At 37.2% G+C, this 19409-nt stretch overlaps 1 protein-coding gene across 2 annotated transcripts in view; it reads right to left on the reverse strand.

Moving 5' to 3' along the window:
* Positions 1 to 15877, reverse strand: part of MROH9 (maestro heat like repeat family member 9) — a 111375-nt gene extending 95498 nt beyond the window's left edge. Inside the window, exons 1-3 of one of the 2 annotated variants that reach the window (XM_054501681.1) lie at positions 15752 to 15877; positions 6097 to 6158; positions 4109 to 4155 (exon numbers count right to left, since the gene is read on the reverse strand). In XM_054501681.1, coding sequence (XP_054357656.1) covers positions 4109 to 4155; positions 6097 to 6121 — 72 coding nt within the window. In that variant the 5' untranslated portion in view covers positions 6122 to 6158; positions 15752 to 15877. The remainder of the gene's footprint in view (positions 1 to 4108; positions 4156 to 6096; positions 6159 to 15751) is intronic. The other variant, XM_054501686.1, reaches the window with a different exon arrangement.
* Between the last annotated feature and the right edge of the window lie 3532 nt (positions 15878 to 19409).

Consider the following 19409-nt stretch of genomic DNA (forward strand, 5'->3'; position numbering starts at 1 on the left):
GCCTTATCTTGAGTGACCCAGACATGCCTCAATGCTAGCAATAACTAAGTTTCTACATCAAGCAAGTTTATGTTTTGTTTCCAATGAGCCATTTGACTATCTCCTTCTCTCTTCTTGCAACTCCTATTTCCAATCTAAGTCTGTGTCATTCTTTTGAATATAATTGGTTTTCTGAAGTTGACCTTTTCCACAGCTAAGAGAAATGTAGATTCTGTTGCTGAAAAACAAATTAAGGCCTGGAATGGTAGTCCAGTTTTTGCTTTCTTAGAACCACAGTTTTACTATGCATGCTTAGGAGCTGGTTCACTAACTCCTATTATTCCTGTAGAGACAAATTGATGGAGTTAATTAATTTGTTTCTGTAATTGGAATGCCATAACTAACTCTTTGCACTTTCTAAATTTTCTGTGCACTTTATATTTTCAACAAAACTCCTTATCACACTATTGGCAATAATTGTGTTTGGACTATTCTACTTCTCTAACAGTGTATACATCTAACTAGATCAAAATTTAGTGTGGTCATCTCTAACTGGTGGCAAATCTCTATTTTAAAATTCCTTCAAATCCACATAGGAAGACATCTTTCAATTTATTCATTAGGACCTCCCTCCCACACTAGGGAAAAAAAGAGGAATTTTCAGTGGCTTAGAGACAAAGAAAAACAATTTGATGATGTAAAAATAAAGGCTAAGAGAAAATAAAGAAGAAAAATTAAGACAAAATGGAGGATTTAAGGGTGAGGGACATTTACAAACATGCATAGTAAACAGCCCCTTTACAAGAGCAAAAGATGGATTGTAAATATAATTATAGACTATATCAAAATGTAGATATAGTTTGATCCAGCAATAAAACTTAGATTATTCATAGAAGCATTTTTTTGAATAGACTTTTAAAGTAGTATACCTTATTTGTTTGAACATGTAAAAAGGTAATACACATGCATGTGCAGTACAGTACAAAAGTGTAAACAGTGAACAATGTTTTCAAGTCTTCCCCTTCTCTAGCTCCCATCCCCTAATTTCCATCCCCAGAATCTACAATTGTTACTGCTTTCCTGTGCATTCTCCTAGCAATAGAATATACAGATATAAGAATGTTAATGATACTCTTTTGTGAGCAGTTTTAGCCTCTAAGGTATATATACAGAAATTGGTTCTATGTTTTCCTGTAACTGCTGCCACTGTGCTCTGTCCCTCTTCTCTGTCAACTCCCTTGCCCTGTCTTTCCCTGATAGATGGCTGTCTCCTTTATGGACTATTCTAAGTCTGATTTCATGAATTCTCCATCTTTTTTTTGGTTATTAATACAGTCTCATAATTATTGTTAGTATTAAATCCTGTTTATTTAAAATCTTCAACTTTATTGTTTGTTCAAAAGTTTTCCTTGATACCCAGAGCAGGCAAGGATTTTGGTTTTAGGGTAAACACAGTATAGCTTGGTGCTTAGACCAGCAACTCTGCAGCCAGGATCTATGAATTTATAACCTTGTTCTGCCACTTGCTAGCTATGTGACTATAAGCAGGTCACCTTCTGCCTCTGTTTCCCCATTTTCAAGGTAGTACTTACCCCACAGGGCTGTTGTGAGAATTAAATGGGTTATTCATTTAAAGCACTTAGAGCATGCCTAACCTTTTATGGGTACTATGTAAGTTTTAGCTATTTTTACTATCATTGGAATGGGGAAGGGATTTCCCTCTCTCACACCTCTCTGTACTCTGTTCCCTTTCTCATCTTCCTTGTCTTTGTATCTCTGGGGTTGTAGGTGGCTGAGGAATTGGCAGAAATATGTTTCCTTTTTGGTCCATCCATGAAATAATTTATTGTCCTCTTCCTGTTGGTGATTTGTTCTGGCAAGCAGGTGGTGCCCCCAACAGCCCTGCTGATGAAGAACTCAATTTACTAGGAGAGTGTCACTTTCAAGCTCCAGCTACATGTTCTGGAAGATCCCCACTGTGCTGTGCTTTGGTTTTTTGTTTCTAAATTTTGAAACACCAGCCCACTTGACCCAGGTGCAGGAGTTCCCAACAGCCATCCGCCCTCAATTATACACTTCAACTCAGATGTCTGTTTTTACTTATAAGGAGTATCTTTGTATTTCATCATCTATAATTTTGTTGGAGCAACACCACTCTCCTGATTAAGTCACCAAGATTTTGTACTTTTTAGCAAAGCGTAAAGGAACTTTTATGACTAAGTCTGTGCTTACCTCTCCATCCACAACTCCTATTATTTCCTCTTGACTAGTCTTCATTCTAGATACACCTTTTGTCTTAGATGGATGCTGCAGGGTGCTGTTTAGACCACCCCTCTCCATTTCAGTACTGAAATACTCTTCCCACAACTTGTGGAAATGTTGGCAGCTGACAGCTTTTAGATAAGTATTCTTGAGACTTCCCTTAGCCAAAGAGCCTTCTTACCTAAGATCACATCCCTTCTCTGGGAGCAACCTACATCTAATGACTGGTTGACATGGGGAAATAAAGACCAAACCTCCTTGCCTCAAAGAGGGTCAACTTTGAAAGATCATTCCAGTTCCAGAGTGCCCTGCAGAAGTAGCTGAGACCTATCTTGCAAGTGCATTGCAGTTCAACACCTCCTTGTACCTAATCCTGCTTCCTTCAGTTTGCCTCTACTACTAATCCCCAAGTATTGATCCAAAGAGCACATCCACTGTTATTTTAGAGTCTGCTTCCCGGGGAACCATAGCTAAAATCTATAATTCTACAAATGTATGTTGCTTTTTCTTTTTCCACGCCTTTACAGGTGCTGTTTCCTCTTCTTGGAATGTATTTCACCTTCATCTAGGCATTCTACTCATCTTTCAAAGTCCAGCTCAAATCTTCTCTGGCCCAAAGTCATATTTGAATGTCCCTCCAAATATACTTCTATCATTTCCTGAATATTGTAACTTCTTCATAACTTATAACAGTTTCTAACTACTGAATTTTTAAAAATCTCTCCCATTGGACTATAAGCAATTTGGGGCTAGTGTTTGAGTTTTATTCTACTTTGTTTCTCAAAAAGATAGCATAATATTTAATGCATAGCAGATTCTCAATAAATGTTTGTTGAATAAATGAATGAGTGATTGAGTGAGTGTAATTCTAAACTGCATCTTTCTGACTCTATGGACTATACAAATGGGAAAGGATTAAATGACCCTGTTTAATAGAATATGGTTTTATTAACAACTCTCCCCATGTCCTGGCTGGAAAAATCAATTTGTCCACCAAATGTTATCAATGTTTTGCTTTAATTATCAGTGACTTCGACCTATGGATTTTGAACAAAGTCTATAAAAGTTTTAATATCCACACTGAAGCATTTCTTTTGTAAAGGTAGAAGATTACATATTTTCTTATGGTAGCCCTCCCCTGTTTATTCTGTGTTAATTTGGATGTGGATTAAAACGATGGTAGGGTCTATTAGAGGTTCAGAATTTTAAAACAATTTTGAAAAATGACTGGATGAATATCCACTAAGACAATACTGTGCTACACACTGCAGAGAACACAAAGATGAATAATCACAATCTCTGCTCTCAAGAGATCAAAGACAAGAAATCTGCAAAAGGCCTAGAAAACAATAAGATAAATGGAAAAGGAAAGACACAAACTAGAATGGCTCTCAAATAAGGAAATAATATCATTCAATCAGAGACTAGGTAGAAGGGCTTCACTTTGACGGGAAGGGTTTCCACAGTGATGATGGAAGGGAAAATATGAGTGAGGAGACTATCCAAGAGACCAGTCAGTTGATGGAGGATGGGTGGGATAAATAGGATGGGTAAAAAGTTTCATCCTTTTAAATTAGTACTGTTGACGGAGGATGGGTGGGATAAATAGTAGGATGGGTAAAAAGTTTCATCCTTTTAAATTAGTACTGAAGGTCATTTTCAGGAGCATGAGAGAGTGAAGAAGAAATGACGCTGCAGGGACATACGGGTAAAAACAATTTTTAACCAAATAGCCTTTTTTTCCCCTTTCTCCCCCAACACACGTACTTCAAACATTACTTGTAACATCCTTGTAATGGAAACAGTAAAAAGTTATTTTTTTCAAGAGAATTCAATTACGTCGATATCCTTATAGAATATCACTTACCATGTGGTGCCATTTCACACTGTTTTGCAGAATCTGGAGACTACTCTCTAGCCAGAAAGAAGGAGATTAGTTAAAAAGGAATGAACATAGACTCCTATCATCTTAGTGGGGCCTTATTTCCAAACCTGAAGCTACTATGACCTAGATGTCAAAGCCCAACAAGGACATGCACACACACACTAAAACTATAGACAAATTTACTGTATTACTGGACAACACTTAACAAAAAGATTAGCAGGCAGGCTATGGCAGCACATTAAAAGAATAAAAGACTATACCCAAGTAGTATTTATTACATAGACGATGGTTCAATAAAAGAGAATCTATAATATAATTCTCAACATTAATTGCTAAAGAAGAAATTCTACACAATAATTTTTGAGTTCCAAATTTATAAGATTTTAAATATAAACTTGATAACATTTTTAAATAAAATGGCTATGTAGTTCATGTCTTAATGTGATAGATAAAAAAGTCAGTACCAAGTGTAATTAGAAAATAAATAGAAGCATTCTTATTAAGGTAAAGAATAAAACAAAGATTATCATTACTACCACCATCATTTACCATTTCTGGAAGTACCATCAAATATTATTTAAAAATAGAAATAAATGCATATATTAAAACTGGAAAGGAAAATATAATTTTGTTTGAATTATAACTTCATAGGAAAAAGTATAAGGGGCTTTTAAATTTTTTAATGTTATCAAAATAATTTAATTAGAAGTGGAGTTATCAGTCACTGAAATGATTGATAAAATTGCCTTATGAAATTTTTAGAGCCTGCTATGTTTTCCTTTGCTTGCTTGTAGGAGGTAGCCCTTTGATAATTATTTTATGTTTTCTATTTTAATTGGTATATTTAGATTTTCTAGATCTTCTTTGATTCTTTTTTTAAAAAAATAACTTTTTATTTCAGACCTATAGGGAAGTTGCAAAGACAGTAAATTCTCGTGTATCCTTCAACCAGTTCCCTCCAATGTTAACTAACATCTTACATAATCATGGCACATTTTTCAAATCTAAAAAATTAACATTATTACAATTACATTAACTAAAAGTCAGACTTTATTTGGATTTCACCTATTTTTCCACTAATATCTTTTTCTTGTTCTGGGATCCAGTCCAGGATTCCACGTTGCATTTAGTCAGAGTGTCTCCTCAGTTTGCTCTGATCTCTAACAGTTTAGCAGTCTTTCCTTGTTTATGACCTTGATAGTTTTGAAGAACATTGGTTACGTATTTTGTAAAATGTACATCTACTTGAATTTATCTGATTTTTTTGATATAATTAGACTGGGAATATAGGTTTGAGGAAAAAATATTACAGAGTGAATGCCTGCCTGTCTCATCATGAAAAAAATACAAGATTTTGAATTTATTTATTAGTCCTACTATTTTTCTTTTCCTGAATTCAAATATTCAACTTCATCTTTATATGGGTCATTTTATTTCTGCCTTCCTTAGATTTGCTTTGTTTTATTTTTATAACTTCTTGCTTTCGATACTTGATTTCATTATTCTTATTTTTTTCTGGTTTAGTTTTCTAAGTACTAAAGGCTATAAATTTTTCTCTGTGACCCCTTTGGCTGTATACTATAGGGTTTGATATGTAGTATAATCAATACTTTGTAATTTCCTATTAATTTCCTCTTTGACCCAAGAATTGTTTAAAATAGAAAGTTTACTGGACAAGTGGTAGGTTGTTTTTCGCTTGTTTCATGAATTCATCATTAGCTTCTAATTTTTTGCATTGTTATCAGAGAATATGTCTTCTGTTTCTACTTTCTGGAATTTATACAGAAATTTCTAGCCTAATATATGGTTACTTTTGTGAACGTTCTACGGGCATTAGGGAAAAAAGGTACATTCTTTGTTATCATGGTTACAGAATAACATGGTTTCTCTCTGTCATCTGCCACTCATACACACACATATACACAAAAATACCTTCTCCTATCTCTATCTATTATGTCCTAAAGCCTTACTTGTTTTTGGATTCCTTGTCAACATGCTGACAGAGGTGTATTAAAGTCTTCTACTAGTAATGCTGCAAAAAATGTCACGTATTAGTACATAAACCAGAAACTTTCCTACAGTTTTGTTTTGCTCTATCAATATGGATGGTACTATGATATACAGTATGTGGATTGTGTTAATTTTCTATAGCTATGCATCAATTTATCACAAATTTAATGGCTTAAAAATACGTTGCTATTTCAGAGTCTGTAGGTCAGAAGGTTCAGTCTCAGTTTAGCTGTAGTCTGCTCAGGGTCTCACACAGCTGGACTCAAGATGTCAACTTGGAGTGCTATCTCATTTGAGGCTCAGAGTTCTCTTTCAAGGTCAATTAGATTGTTGGCAAAATTCAATTGTTTGAGGCTGTCAGATTGAAGAACCTATTACTTTACTGGCTGCAGCTGAGGACAATACTCAGCATCTAGAAGCTGTCTGTGGTTTCTTGCCATATGACCTGTTCCTGAGGCCATCTCACACTACCAATCTCTGACTTCTGTCTCCAACCTCCAGACCCAGACTTAAAAGACTCATGTGATTAGGGCAGGCCACTCAAATACTCTTCCTTTTAACTCAAAGATAACTGATTAGTAACCTTAATTATAGCTGTACAATTCCTTCTTCCACGTTATATAACATAATCATGAGAATGATTTCCCATCATACATCATATTCAGATCTTCATCCCATACCCTTCCTTCCTAAATATTTCAGCTTCAAGTGGAGGGATTGATATAAGACGTGGATACTAGGGGACAGGAATATTGGGAGCCATCTTAAAATTCTTCTTGCCACATAGATTTTCATAATTATTGTATCATCATAATGGATTATGAACTTTTTCATAATGTGATACATTTAAAAAATCACCTTTACTGCCTCAAAGCTTATTTTAAAGCCTGAAATTCAAGTTTGTCTGAATTATTATGATCCCAACACCTACTTAGTGGTTGTTTACACTTTTTTGGTATTCCTTTTTTCCATCTTTTTATTTGCAACCTTTTTGAGATACTTTGTTTTATAAGTACCTCTAGTATGTAACATATTGCTGGACTTTATTAGTGATTTAACCATATTTCTTTGTCTTTATACATAAGTTCAATCCATTGTCATTTATTACATAACAGATTTTGTCACTATATTTTGTATGTGCTTTTGTTGTTGTTGTTGTTACCTTTAAATATTTTATTATTTGATGTTTTTCTCCTTACTTTGTATGTGTGTGATGTGGTGTTTTTGTGTGTTTCTTTAATACGAAAGGTTTATATTCCTGTTGTGATGATGTTTAGGATTACAATAACTTCTTATATTTATTCCCCAAAACTTTAGACAGAATCTGTTGATTCCCAAATATGAGCAAAGATGAAATTAGTTCATTTCTATTTTCTCTTCTCTGTCACTCCTCATACAATTTTAGTTGATTTATTAGTGAAACCTTTATGCATTTGTGTTTATATTGCTTGTTTAATAACCCCTAGTCTTTAAAAATGAAATCAATGTATTTATTAAATTTCCCCTTATCTTTTATTTTTATTATAATTGTTATTAGCGATATCATTTTTATACTTTCAAGATGTATAATATTTACATTCAGTTCTGTAACAATAATCCTACTTCCTTTATGTCTTAGCCCTTCATGTAAACAGATTCTATGCATACTGGTAGACTTTCCCCATTCATTTCTTGTTGAGCTAAAGTTCATTTTCTTTGACTTTATTTAAGAGAATCTCATGAGAACCACATTCCTTGATTTTTTTTCACATTAAAACTGTTACACTGAGTTAAAGTTTGGCTACATGTAATACTCTTGAGCTATAATGTTTTCATAAGGATTTTACAGACATTGTTCCATTGTCATCTAGCATTGTTGTGGAAAAGGCTAAGGTTAGCTACTTTTTTTTCCTCCTGTATAGATCAAATGAACCTTTTTCTCCCTCTCTGGATTTCCAAAGGTTTCCTTGTTTATTTTTGAAATTAAGTAACTTTACAAGGAAAGAGCTCATCATTGATTGACTTAATTTTTCTAGGGACATAGTCTGCTTTTGAATCTATATGTTCATGGCACATTTTATTAAAATTTATATATTTTCTTCTCTTCTGTTATTTTGGTTCTCTTCTTTAGTGATATCAGTTATGCTTATATTTTATCTCATTTCTAAAGTCTTTCTAGCTTACCTCAGTTTGGTCCTTAATTCTCTTTAGCACGTTTGTAGCAATATTCATTTTCTTTGCACTGTTTCCAACATTGCTTTTGAAGTATTTTTAACACCCCATTTTTTTCCTGAGCTGCACTCTTTCCTAAATTCTTATATATCTACTTTGAAATCACATTTTATAGATAAAATCACTCCATTAAATTAAAAAAGTTTTTCATCTGCCGTTTGATATTTTTCGTTTTTGTCATTGATTTTTTAATTTTCTACTTTTTTCTTGTAAAATATTTGTTTAGATCCTGTATTGATTCTTTTAAAATTATTGCTTATTAGAATAAGATGGGCTACTTCCGAATCAAATATTTTCAGGACTTTCACCTGGAGGAATTTTCCTCTTGATCCAGCATAGTATATGTAAATTTGCTCTTTTAGCTTTACTTTTCCCCAACTATTTTACCCTCCTGGCAGCATTAGAGCTACTGCAGAATTGGCCTCCTTTACCCTGGCCCACCTGCAAGCAATAGCAGCTTGTTTGTGTGATTTCTTGTTTAGTTCAGCTTTACCAGCTTATCTTTGGTTCAAAACCAGAACCAAAGAAAGTTTACTTAGTGCATGCATTCCATTCCCCTTTTTCTGTCTAAGCGACTCACCTTGCTTTCCTCACATCCCTATCACCCAGGAAAAGTATCAGTCATCTATCCAGGGAGGTATCCCTGGGTCCAAACATGTGAACAAAAGCCCTATTCCAGGCATGTCATATTTCCATACAATTCAGCTGTTACTCCATAACTGGAGTGCTTTCCTTGCTGTTTTTGAATATCCCATATTTTAGTAAATGTATGTTACTGGCCTACCCTATCAAAGACTTTGCTTTAGCAAAAGTTTCTTAAAAATTTTCACAGGATTAAAGACATGCAGAAAGAAATTTTAGGACAAATCTAAAATTTTACCCTTGATAAAATTATTGGTATTCTCTGAGGGTGTGTTTGTGTGTGTGTGTCTACTCTACATTGCTGGAGGAAACTGTAATTGCCTCCCCTGAAGCAGCTGCCAAGCAAGATAATGCTGAGTCTTCTTAGGGACTCATCCCCACCACTCTTCTTTGCTTCTAGACCCGTAACTAGACTCAAGTTGCAGAAGGCCCCTAAAGTCAAGGTAGAAAGTGTGACCCATGAGGAAATGTGCTACACTCTAAAAGAATGACTTGAGTTTTCTTATTTCTACAAGCAGAAATCCAGAAAACCTGTGTAGAAATGGATATTAAAGCTGTGGGATAATGGTAGAAGAAACAAAAAGTTGAATTAGGCCAAATTTATTGATATGGGCTCACTAAGCAGAGATTCTGCATTTAATGGTGCAGCTCAGGGAGTTAGAAATGGCTCTAACTACTTGTTTGGTTAATTGGCTAAAACATGGACCAAAAAGTGGCCAATGAGGAGAAAGTTAGAAATGCCAGACCTGTATAGCTTAATGTAGAAAAGGGATTCAAAGACTTAGGGAGATTGGAATGTTAGAGTGAATTTGTCGTTTAAGACCTAGTCCCTCACGCTGGGAGTGTCCAGAAGACACACCTTTTGCCACTACAGCAAGCAATTTGTGAGGGAAGTCCCAGCATCCTTGAGGAGCTCTGTGCTTGCTCTTTTCTGTAGATCAGACCCTACTATGGTGGAAACTGCAGCCACTGAATAGGGAAATGTAAATGTGATGAGGATAATTGGATTTCAGGGTGGCAGGGGCAAAGGGGCAAGCTCAACAGCCAATGGAAAGATGAGTGCAGTTGCCTTAATGAGCAACAAAAAGTCAAAGCAGCAGTCAAAATAGTCTTACTCTTTTGAACCTATGGTATTGGCTAGTTGATCATGGTGTTCCTAGAAGTTAAACAGATAGGAGTCCTATTAAGTTCTTATTTGATTTGCATAAGCATAAAAGTTCTAGGTCAAGTGAACAAAAATATAACCTAAATAAAAAATTGAGTCATGATCCCTCAATCATTTCTCAGGCTTAAGCTGGCTTATAAACCCAGAATTCCTTGAGTGAAAGGGAGGCTGGGCCCTTTTGAAGAAGGACCTTAGTATACTACCAAAATTTATACTGTGAATCTTTCTCCCAGATTGCCACAAAGGGACCTATGGCCTTTTCCAGGTAAGTGTGCCTTGGGGAAAGAAAATAATCAGACCTTCTGGGGAGTACTAGAAAATGGTTCTGAACTGACAATAATTCCAGGAGACCCAAAATGTCATTCTGGCCATCCAGTCAGAACAGGGAACTAGGGAGGTCAGGAGATCAATGGAGTGTAGCTCAGGTCCTTCTAACAGTGGGTCCGGTGTGTCCCCAAATCCATCCTGGGTTATTACAGAGTTATTTGTTATAACTGAGGTTATTTCCTCAGTTCTGGAATTCGTAATTGGAATAGACAAGCTGAGTAGCTAATGGAATCCGCATACTGGTTGCCGGAGCTGTGGAATGAGGAATATTATGGCGAGAAAAGCCAAGTGGAAGCCACAAGAATTGCCTCTACCTAGGAACATAGTAAGCTGGAAGCAATACTGCATTCCTGGAGGGATTGCAGAGATTAGTGCCATTATCAAGGACTTGAATGAATCAGGGGTTGTCATTTGTACCACATTCCCATTTAAATTATCTATTTGGACTGTGAAGAAGATAGATCTTGGAGAATGACAGTGGATTACCATAAACTTAACCAGGTGGTAACTCTAAATGCAGTTGCTGTTCCAGGTGTGATTTCATTGCTTGAGCAAATTGACATATTCTCTGGTATCTGGTATGCAGCTATTAATCTGGCAAATGCTTTTTTTCTCCATCCCTTTCAGTAAGGTGTACATGAAGCAGTTTGTGTTCAGCTGACAAGGCCAGCAATACACCTTCACTCTTTTACAACAGGGGCGTGTCAGCTCTCCAGCTCTATGTCATAATTTAGTTTTCAGGAGTCTTAATCACTTCCCCATCCACAAACATCACACTGGTTCATTATATTGATGACATTATGCTTATTGGACCTTCTGAACAAGAAGTAGCAATACTCTAAACTTATTGGCAGGACACCTGTGTGCCAGAGAGTGGGAAATAAATCTGACAAAAATTCAGGGGCCTTCTGTCTCAGTGAAATTTCTAGGGGTACAGTAGTGTGGAGCATGTTGAGATATCCCTTCTAAGGTTAAAGGTAACTTGTTGCATCTGGTACCTCCTAAAGCGAAAAAAGAAGCAGAATGCCCAATGGGCCTCTACAGATTTTAGGCAACATATTTCTCATTTGGGTGTGTTACTCCAGCGCATTCACCAAGTGACCTAAAAAGCTGCTAATCTGAATGGAGCCCATAGTAGAAGACTCTGAAACAGGTCCAGGCTGCTGTACAATCTGCTCCGGTACTTGGACAATAGGATGCAGCAGATCCAATGGTGCCTGATGCATCAGTGGCAGATAATGATGCTCTTTTGAGCTTTTGGCAGTGAATTGAAGTGCAAGCCCCCAGGATTTTGGAGCAAAGCCTTACTCTCCTCTGCAGATAATTAGTCTTCTTTTGAGAAACATCCCTTGACATGCTATTAGGCCTTAGTAGAGACTGAATGCTTGACCATGTGGCACCAAGTTACCATGTGACCTGAGCTGCTTATCATGGACTGGGTGTTATCCAACCCACCAAGCCATAAAGTTGGGTGTGCACGGCAGTACTCCATCATCAAATGGAAGTGATATATATGTGTCATCAGGCCTGAGCAGGTCTTGAAGGCACAAGTAAATTACATAAAGAAGTGGCCAAAAGCCCACGATCCTTCCTGTATATAATCCTTCCAGTATATAATGTGTGATTATATACTGATTCATGGGCTGTGGCCAGTGATTTTTCTAGATGGTCAGAAACTTGGAAGGAACATGATTGGAAAATTGATGAAGAAATTTGAGGAAGAGATATGTGGATAGACATCTCAGAATTAGCAAAAAGTTTGAAGATATTTGTGTTCCCTGTAAATATTCACCAAAGGGTGATCTCAGCTGAGGATTATTTAATAATCAAGTAGATAGGATGACCCATTCTGTAGATACCAATTAGGCTATTTCTTCAGCCACTATTGTCATCACCCAATAGGCTCATGAGCAAAGTAGCCATAGTGTCAGGGATGTAAGTTATGTATGGGTCCAGCAACATGGACTTTTATTTGTCAAGGATAACCTAGCTATGGCCACTACCAAGTGGCCAATATGCCAGTAGCAGCGAAAAACACTGAGTCCTTGATATGGCCCAGGGTGATCAGCCAGCTACCTGGTGACAGGTTGATTACATTGGACTGCTTCCATCAGTCATAGAAGAGGAAGCATTTTGTCCTTACTGAAATAGACATTTACCCTGGATATGGATTTGCCTTCTGGGTATGCAATGCTTCTGCCAAAACTACCATTTGTGGACTTATAGAATGCCTTATCCACCATCATGTTATTCCACACAGCATTGCTTCTGATCAAGGAACTCACTTCACAGCCAAAGAAGTGGGGCAATTGGCCTGTGCTCATGGAATTCATTAGTCTTACCATGTTCCCCACCATCCTAAAGCTACTTGTTTGATGGAATAGTGGAATGACCTTTTGAAGACTCAGTTACATCACCAGCTAGATGTCAATACCTGGAAGGGCTGGGGCAAGGTTCTCTGGAAAACTGAATATGCTCTGAATATGTTCAATTTATAGTGCTGTTTCTCGTATAACCAGGATTCCTGGGTCTAGGGATCAACGGGTGAAAATAGGAGTTGCACCACTCACTATTATCCTTAGTGTTCCACTAGCTTCCTGTTCCTGTGACATTATGCTCTGCTGGCTTAGAGATCTCAGTTCTGGAGGGAAGAATTCTTCCATCAGGGGACACGACAATAATTCCATTGAACTGGAAGTTAAGACTGCCACCTGGCCACCTTGATCTCCTTGTGCTTCTGAGTCAACAGGCTAAGAAGGGAGTTATGGTGCTGGTTGGACTGACTGATCCACACTACCAAAGAGAACTTGGGCTACTATTCCATAATGGAGGCAAGGAAGAGTATGTCTGCAACACAAAAGATCCCTTAGTGTGTCTCTTAATATTACTGTGTCCTGTGATTAAGATCAATGGAAAACTACAACCACCCAATCCAGGTAAGACTACTAGTCACCCAGACTTTTATGGATCACTTTAGCAGGTAAAGAACCACAACCAGCTGAGGTGCTTACTGAAATCAAAGAAACTACAGAATGTGTAGTAGAAAAAGGGAGTTAAAAATACTGATTATGATGCTGTGATCAGTGCAGAAATGAAGACTGTAATAATTATGAGTATTTCCTTTTAATTTTGTTCTGAATACATTTCTGTGTGTATATATTAGATACCAAATATTTTTTTCTTTTCTTATTCTCTTATCACATAATACAAAATGCAATGACTTCATATTCTAGTATTTAAGTATTGTTAACATTACATCATAGTGTTTAAGTTACAGGGCATCAAGGAAGAGAGTAAACATCACTGAAGGACTTTATCTCCTCCTCTGAGAAGGGTTTAGTGTATTTTCAGTTGTATGCAGGACATATGTTGGAACAGGAATTAAAAGAAATTAAAGAATGTGTAAGCAGAAACTCAGTTATATGTAAGAAAACCCAATTCCCCTGAGAAAGAGAAAGAGCTGGAGTCCTTTAAAATTAACTGCCTGTTTTTCTGTGGCTAGTGAGCCTTATCTCTCCTCCTTTCCCAGGCATTGTGAAGACCCTGTTCTCTAGCTGTGCAGCTGCAAGGTCACTAGACAGATAAACTCAAGTCGTAAAACATGTTTTTCCTTGAAAAGTAAGAAATGATGTAATGCATGTTTCAATTAATTGAATAACTGTCTTTTTTTCTCACTTCTGTAATATGCTTCCCCCTACACAGATCTCCCCCACCCCACGAAATGATTAAAAGATAACTCTTTGTTCAGGGCTCAGTCCTTTGGAGGTTAATCCGACTGGGCTGGTGCACCTAAATAATAAATATCCTTCTCAACCCCATTGTTCTCTCTGATTCCTTATCAATCCCACTACATTTCAACATCTTAAATGGAATTATGAGCTTCTTATCGACTTTATTTGGAGATTAACTATGGCTTAAGGATATGTATATGGGTACCAAATTTTCAACGTGGGAACTCATTACGGTTAGTTAATATTACCTGTCAAACTGAGTGAGCTGTAGGATGCCCAGATATCTGGTAAACATTATTTTGGGGTATGTGTGTGAGGGTATTTTCAGAAGACATTAGCATTTAAGTTGGTGTTCTGACAATAGGAGATGACACTCCCTAATGTGGGTCAACATCTTCCAATCCATTGAGGGCCTGAATAAAACAAGGAGGCATAAGAATGCTTAGTTTTCTCTTTGCCTAACTACTTGACTTGGGACACAAATCTGCTGCCCTCGGTGCTCTGGTTCTCAGATCCTCAGAACCAGGCTGGAATTTTTATCATCAACTCTCTTGCTCTCAGGCCTTCAAACTGCACTATTGGATCTCCTGGGTCTCTGTCTTGCAGAAAGCAGAATCCAGGACTTCCTAGCTTCTATTATTGTGTAAACCAATACCTTATAATAAATATATTTATCTATATAGTTGTGGTGCTGCCGGCCTTCATGAACTGGCCCAGCGAGATCTCCAAGAAGAAAATGGGGATTCCTCCGACCAGGGCGATCAGAACGTAGGGAATAAGGAACATACCTGGGGGTGGAGGCACAGGGTGGACTCAGGGTGGCCCCCAGCTAGGCTGCCCAGGCACAGTGGGCCAGCCCAGACTCCCAAGGCCCCATCACAACTTCCCACTGGGTGAGTCAGTGTAGGGGTGGCCACTGACTCAGGCCCCAGGTGGAGTCTTGAGGGGGTGGGTTGAGTGTGTTGATATAGTTGTGGTTTCTCTCATCCTTACTAATAAGAGAATCCTTACTAGTAAGGCATGAAGTTAGGAGATTAATGAATAAAGACAAATTCTTCCAATTGCCAACTTTGGCAAGATTTCTGGATGAGGGCCCATAGTAATGTAATTTTCTTTTTCTTTTCTTTTCTTTTTTTTTTTTTGTCTCACTCTGTTGCCAGGCTGGAGTGCAGTAGCACGATCTCGGCTCACTGCAACCTCCGCCTCCCCAGTTCAAGAGATTCTCCTGCCTCAGCCTCCTGAGTAGCTGGGATTACAGGTGCCTGCCACCACACCCAGCTAATTTTTGTATTTTTAGTAGAGACGGGGTTTCACCAAGTTGCCCAGGGTGGTCTCGACCTCCTGACCTCATGATCCGCCCACCTCAGCCTCCCAAAGTGCTGGGGTTACAGGTGTGAGCCACCGTACCTGGGCAGTAATATAATTTTCTAATGTATTCATGGTTCTTTTTCTTAACAGAACAAAAATTTAAAAAAGTAGTCAGGATTAGAAAAAAGACAAGCTTTTGACTGACAGAAATATTAATAGGAATTCACTTACATATTTGTAACTTCTCTGTAGTCACTGGTGAGACAAAGTAGTGAAGAGAAACTCTAGTATATCACCTCTCAGCCAAAGGTAAAATACTCTAGATAGTTATCAACCAAGCAAATTCTTTGAAATGTTGACACTTGTCATGGCAACCATATATTTCAAAGATTCCATTCTGGAATGAATGTGGTAGAATGTCCTGGCATGCCCAAGTGGCTACTAATGCTCACCTGTCATTATTGAAGGGTGGGTAAGTTTCTGGTTTCTGTGTTACAAGCACTGAAAGATAGTTCTGCAGACCAACAGTCCAGTAGAAGCTGGGCAAAGGATAAGAATAGAAAATTCACAGAAAGGGAAAACTGAATGGCCAATAAATATGTTAAAAGATTTTTAATCTCACTTGAAGTTATGAAAATACAAACCACTGAAATATTATTTCCCAGCTAATAAGTTAAAAAATACTAAAATACAAGTAAAAATTAAAAAATAATTTCAAATATTGGCAAAGATAAAAGAAAGTTGAACTTTCTCACACGACTGGTGGGATTATAAATGGATATAACTAGTTTGTAGAGAAACTTGTCAAGTTCTATCAAAACCAAAAATCTACAACCCAGAATTTCCAGTTCTAGTTCCATAGAGTGTATAAACATGTATACAACTGATGCACTGAGAGACATGAAGGATGTTTATTGTAGCACTTTTTATAATAGATTTATTAAGATATAATTCACATACCATAAAATTTATCTTAAAGTATATAATTAAATCATTTTAAATATATTTACAGAGGTATACAACCATCATTACTATCTAATTTTAGAACATTTTCATTTAGAACAACCTCCAAAGAAACCCTGTACCTGTTAGCAGACATTCTCCCTCCCTCTCCCCCAAGTACCTGGCAACCACTAATCTTCTTTCTGTCTTCTGGACATTTTATGTAAATAGATTTATACAATATATGACTTTTTATGATTAAACTGTTTGTTTTTTATTATTGAGTTGTGATTTTTTATATGTTCTAGATGCTAGTCTCTTATCAGATACATAATTTGCAAATATTCCTCGTTTTCTATGGGCTGCCTTTACATTTTCTTGATAGTGTCTCTTGTAGTACAAAAGTTTTAAATTTAAGTGAAATTTAAATTTGCCATTCTTTTTCTTTTGTTGCATGTGTTTTTGGTATCATAACTAAAAAAAAAGAAAAAGATATTGCCTGCATTCCCTGGCCCAACTTCACAGATATTAGATTTAGAACTTTTCTAAGAGTTTTGTAGTTTTTGCCTTACATTTAGGTCTTTGATTCATTCTGAATTAGTTTTAGTATATAGTGTGAGGTAGGGGTCTAATTTTATTTTATTTTTTGCATCTGGATATTCACTTTTCTCAGTACAATTTGTTAAAAGATGATTCTTTTCCTGATTAATTGTCTCCACATCTTTGTAAGAAATGAATTGACTAAAATGGTTTATTTCTGAACTCAATTTTATCCCATTAATCTATATGTTTTTCCTATACTGGTAGCATACTGTCTTGATTTCTGTGTCTTTGTAGTAAGTTTTGAAATCAAGAAATGTGAATTTTCAAACTTTGTTTGTTCTGGGGTCACAATTACAACATTAGCCTAAAACAATGTAGTTTGAATTAATATCAATTTAGTTTCAATAATATACAAAGGTTTTGCTCCAGTATGCCTGGCTTCCTCCTTCATTTTTTCTGCTATTATTGCCATGCACATTATATATATTCATGTTATACATACATATATTTAAACATTATAATCCCACCAACCCACTTTTATAATTATTGCTTTAAGCTGTTTTCTTTTAAACATAATAGGAGAACAAAACCAAATAATTTTATTCTACCTCTGTAGTTTATGAGTGTGTTCTCTGTGTAGACTTGAGTGACTAGCTAGTATTCTTTTATTTCAGCCTGAGACAATATCTTCAGTATTTCTTGTAGGGCAGATCTGCTAGAAAAACAATCTTACTTTATTTGTGAATACTTAATTTTTTCTTTCTTTCTTTCCCTTTCTTTCTTCCTTCCTTCCCTCCTTCCTTCCTTCCTTTCTTTCTTTCTTTCTTTCTTTCTTTCTTTCTTTCTTTCTTTTTCTTTCTTTCTTTTTTCTTTCTTTCTTTTTCTTTCCCTCTTTCTTTCCTTCTTTCCCTCTTTCTTTCTTTCTTTCTTTTTGAAGGATAGTTTGGTCAAATATAGAATTCTCAGTTGGTAATATTTGTTTTTTTCTTTTTTGAGATGGAGTCTTGCTCTGTCATCCAGCTGGAGTGCAATGGCGCAATCTCGGCTCACTGCAAGCTCCACCTCCCAGGTTCACACAATTCTCCTGCCTCAGCCTCCTGAGTAGCTGGGACTACAGGTGCGTGCCACCACAGCAGCTAATTTTTTTGTATTTTCAGTAGAGACGGAGTTTCATTGTGTTAGCCAGGATGGTCTCCATCTCCTGACCTCATAATCCGCCCGCCTTGGCCTCCCAAATTACTGGGATTACAGGTGTGAGCCACTGCGCCTGGCCCGGTAATTTTTTTTATGGTTCTTTGTTGTCATCTGACTTCCTTCTAGCCCCCCTCTTCTCTGTCTTCCTCCTGCTTTGGCCATGTAAGATGAACATGCTTCCCCTTCAGCCATGATTGAAAGTTTCCTGAGGCCTCCCCAGCCATGCTTTCTGGACAACCTGTGGAACAGTGAGCCAGTTAAACCTTGTTTCTTTATAAATTACCCAGTCTCAGATATTTATTTAAAGCAGTGTGAGAACAGACTACTACAGAAAATTAGTACCTAGGAGTGGTGCATTGCTATAAGATACCTGAAAATGTGGAATCAGCTTTGGAACTGGGTAATGGGCAGAGATTGGGACAGTTTGGTTGGCTCAGAAGAAAACAGAAAGATGAGAGAAAGTTTGGAACATCCTAGAGACTTGAATGGTTTTGACCAAATTGCCGACAGTGGGGCAGAGATGGCCAGGCTGATGAGGTCTCAGATGGACATGAGGAATTTATTGGGAAGTTTGAACTTGAGAGTGATGATTTAGGGAATTTGGTGCAAGAAATTTCTAAGCAGCAAAACATTTAAGATGTGACCTGGCTGCTTCTAACAGTATATGCCCATATACCTAAGCAAAGAGATGGTCTGAAACTGCAACTTAAAAAGGGAAGCGGAGCATAAAAATTTGCAGCCTGACCATGGGGTGCAAAAGAAAAACCAATTTTCTGGGGAGGAATTCAAGCCAGCTGCAGGAATTTGCATAAGTAAAGAGGAACCCAATGTTAATAGGCAAGACAATGAGGAAAATGCCTTAAAGGTACTTCAGAGACCTTCAGGGCAGTCCCTCCCATTACAGGCTGGAGTCCTAGGAAAGAAGAATGGTTTTAAGGGCCAGGCTTAGGGCCCCACTGCCCTTGGAACACTGCTTCTTGTGTCCCAGCTGTTACAGCTCCCACTGTGGCTAAAACAGCCCCAGGTACATCTTAGGCCACTGTTTCAAAATATGCAAGCCATAAGCCTTGCTGGCTTCCACATGGTGTTAAGCATGCAGGTGCACAGGGGACAAAGGTTAAGGCTTGGGAGCCAATTCCTAGATTTCAGATAACATATGGAAATGCCTGGATGTTCAGGCAGCAGTCTGCTGTGGCAGCACAGCTCTCAT

The sequence above is a fragment of the Pongo pygmaeus genome, chromosome 1, assembly GCF_028885625.2.
Source record: "Pongo pygmaeus isolate AG05252 chromosome 1, NHGRI_mPonPyg2-v2.0_pri, whole genome shotgun sequence".
In the NCBI taxonomy this organism is placed as follows: Eukaryota; Metazoa; Chordata; class Mammalia; order Primates; family Hominidae; genus Pongo; species Pongo pygmaeus.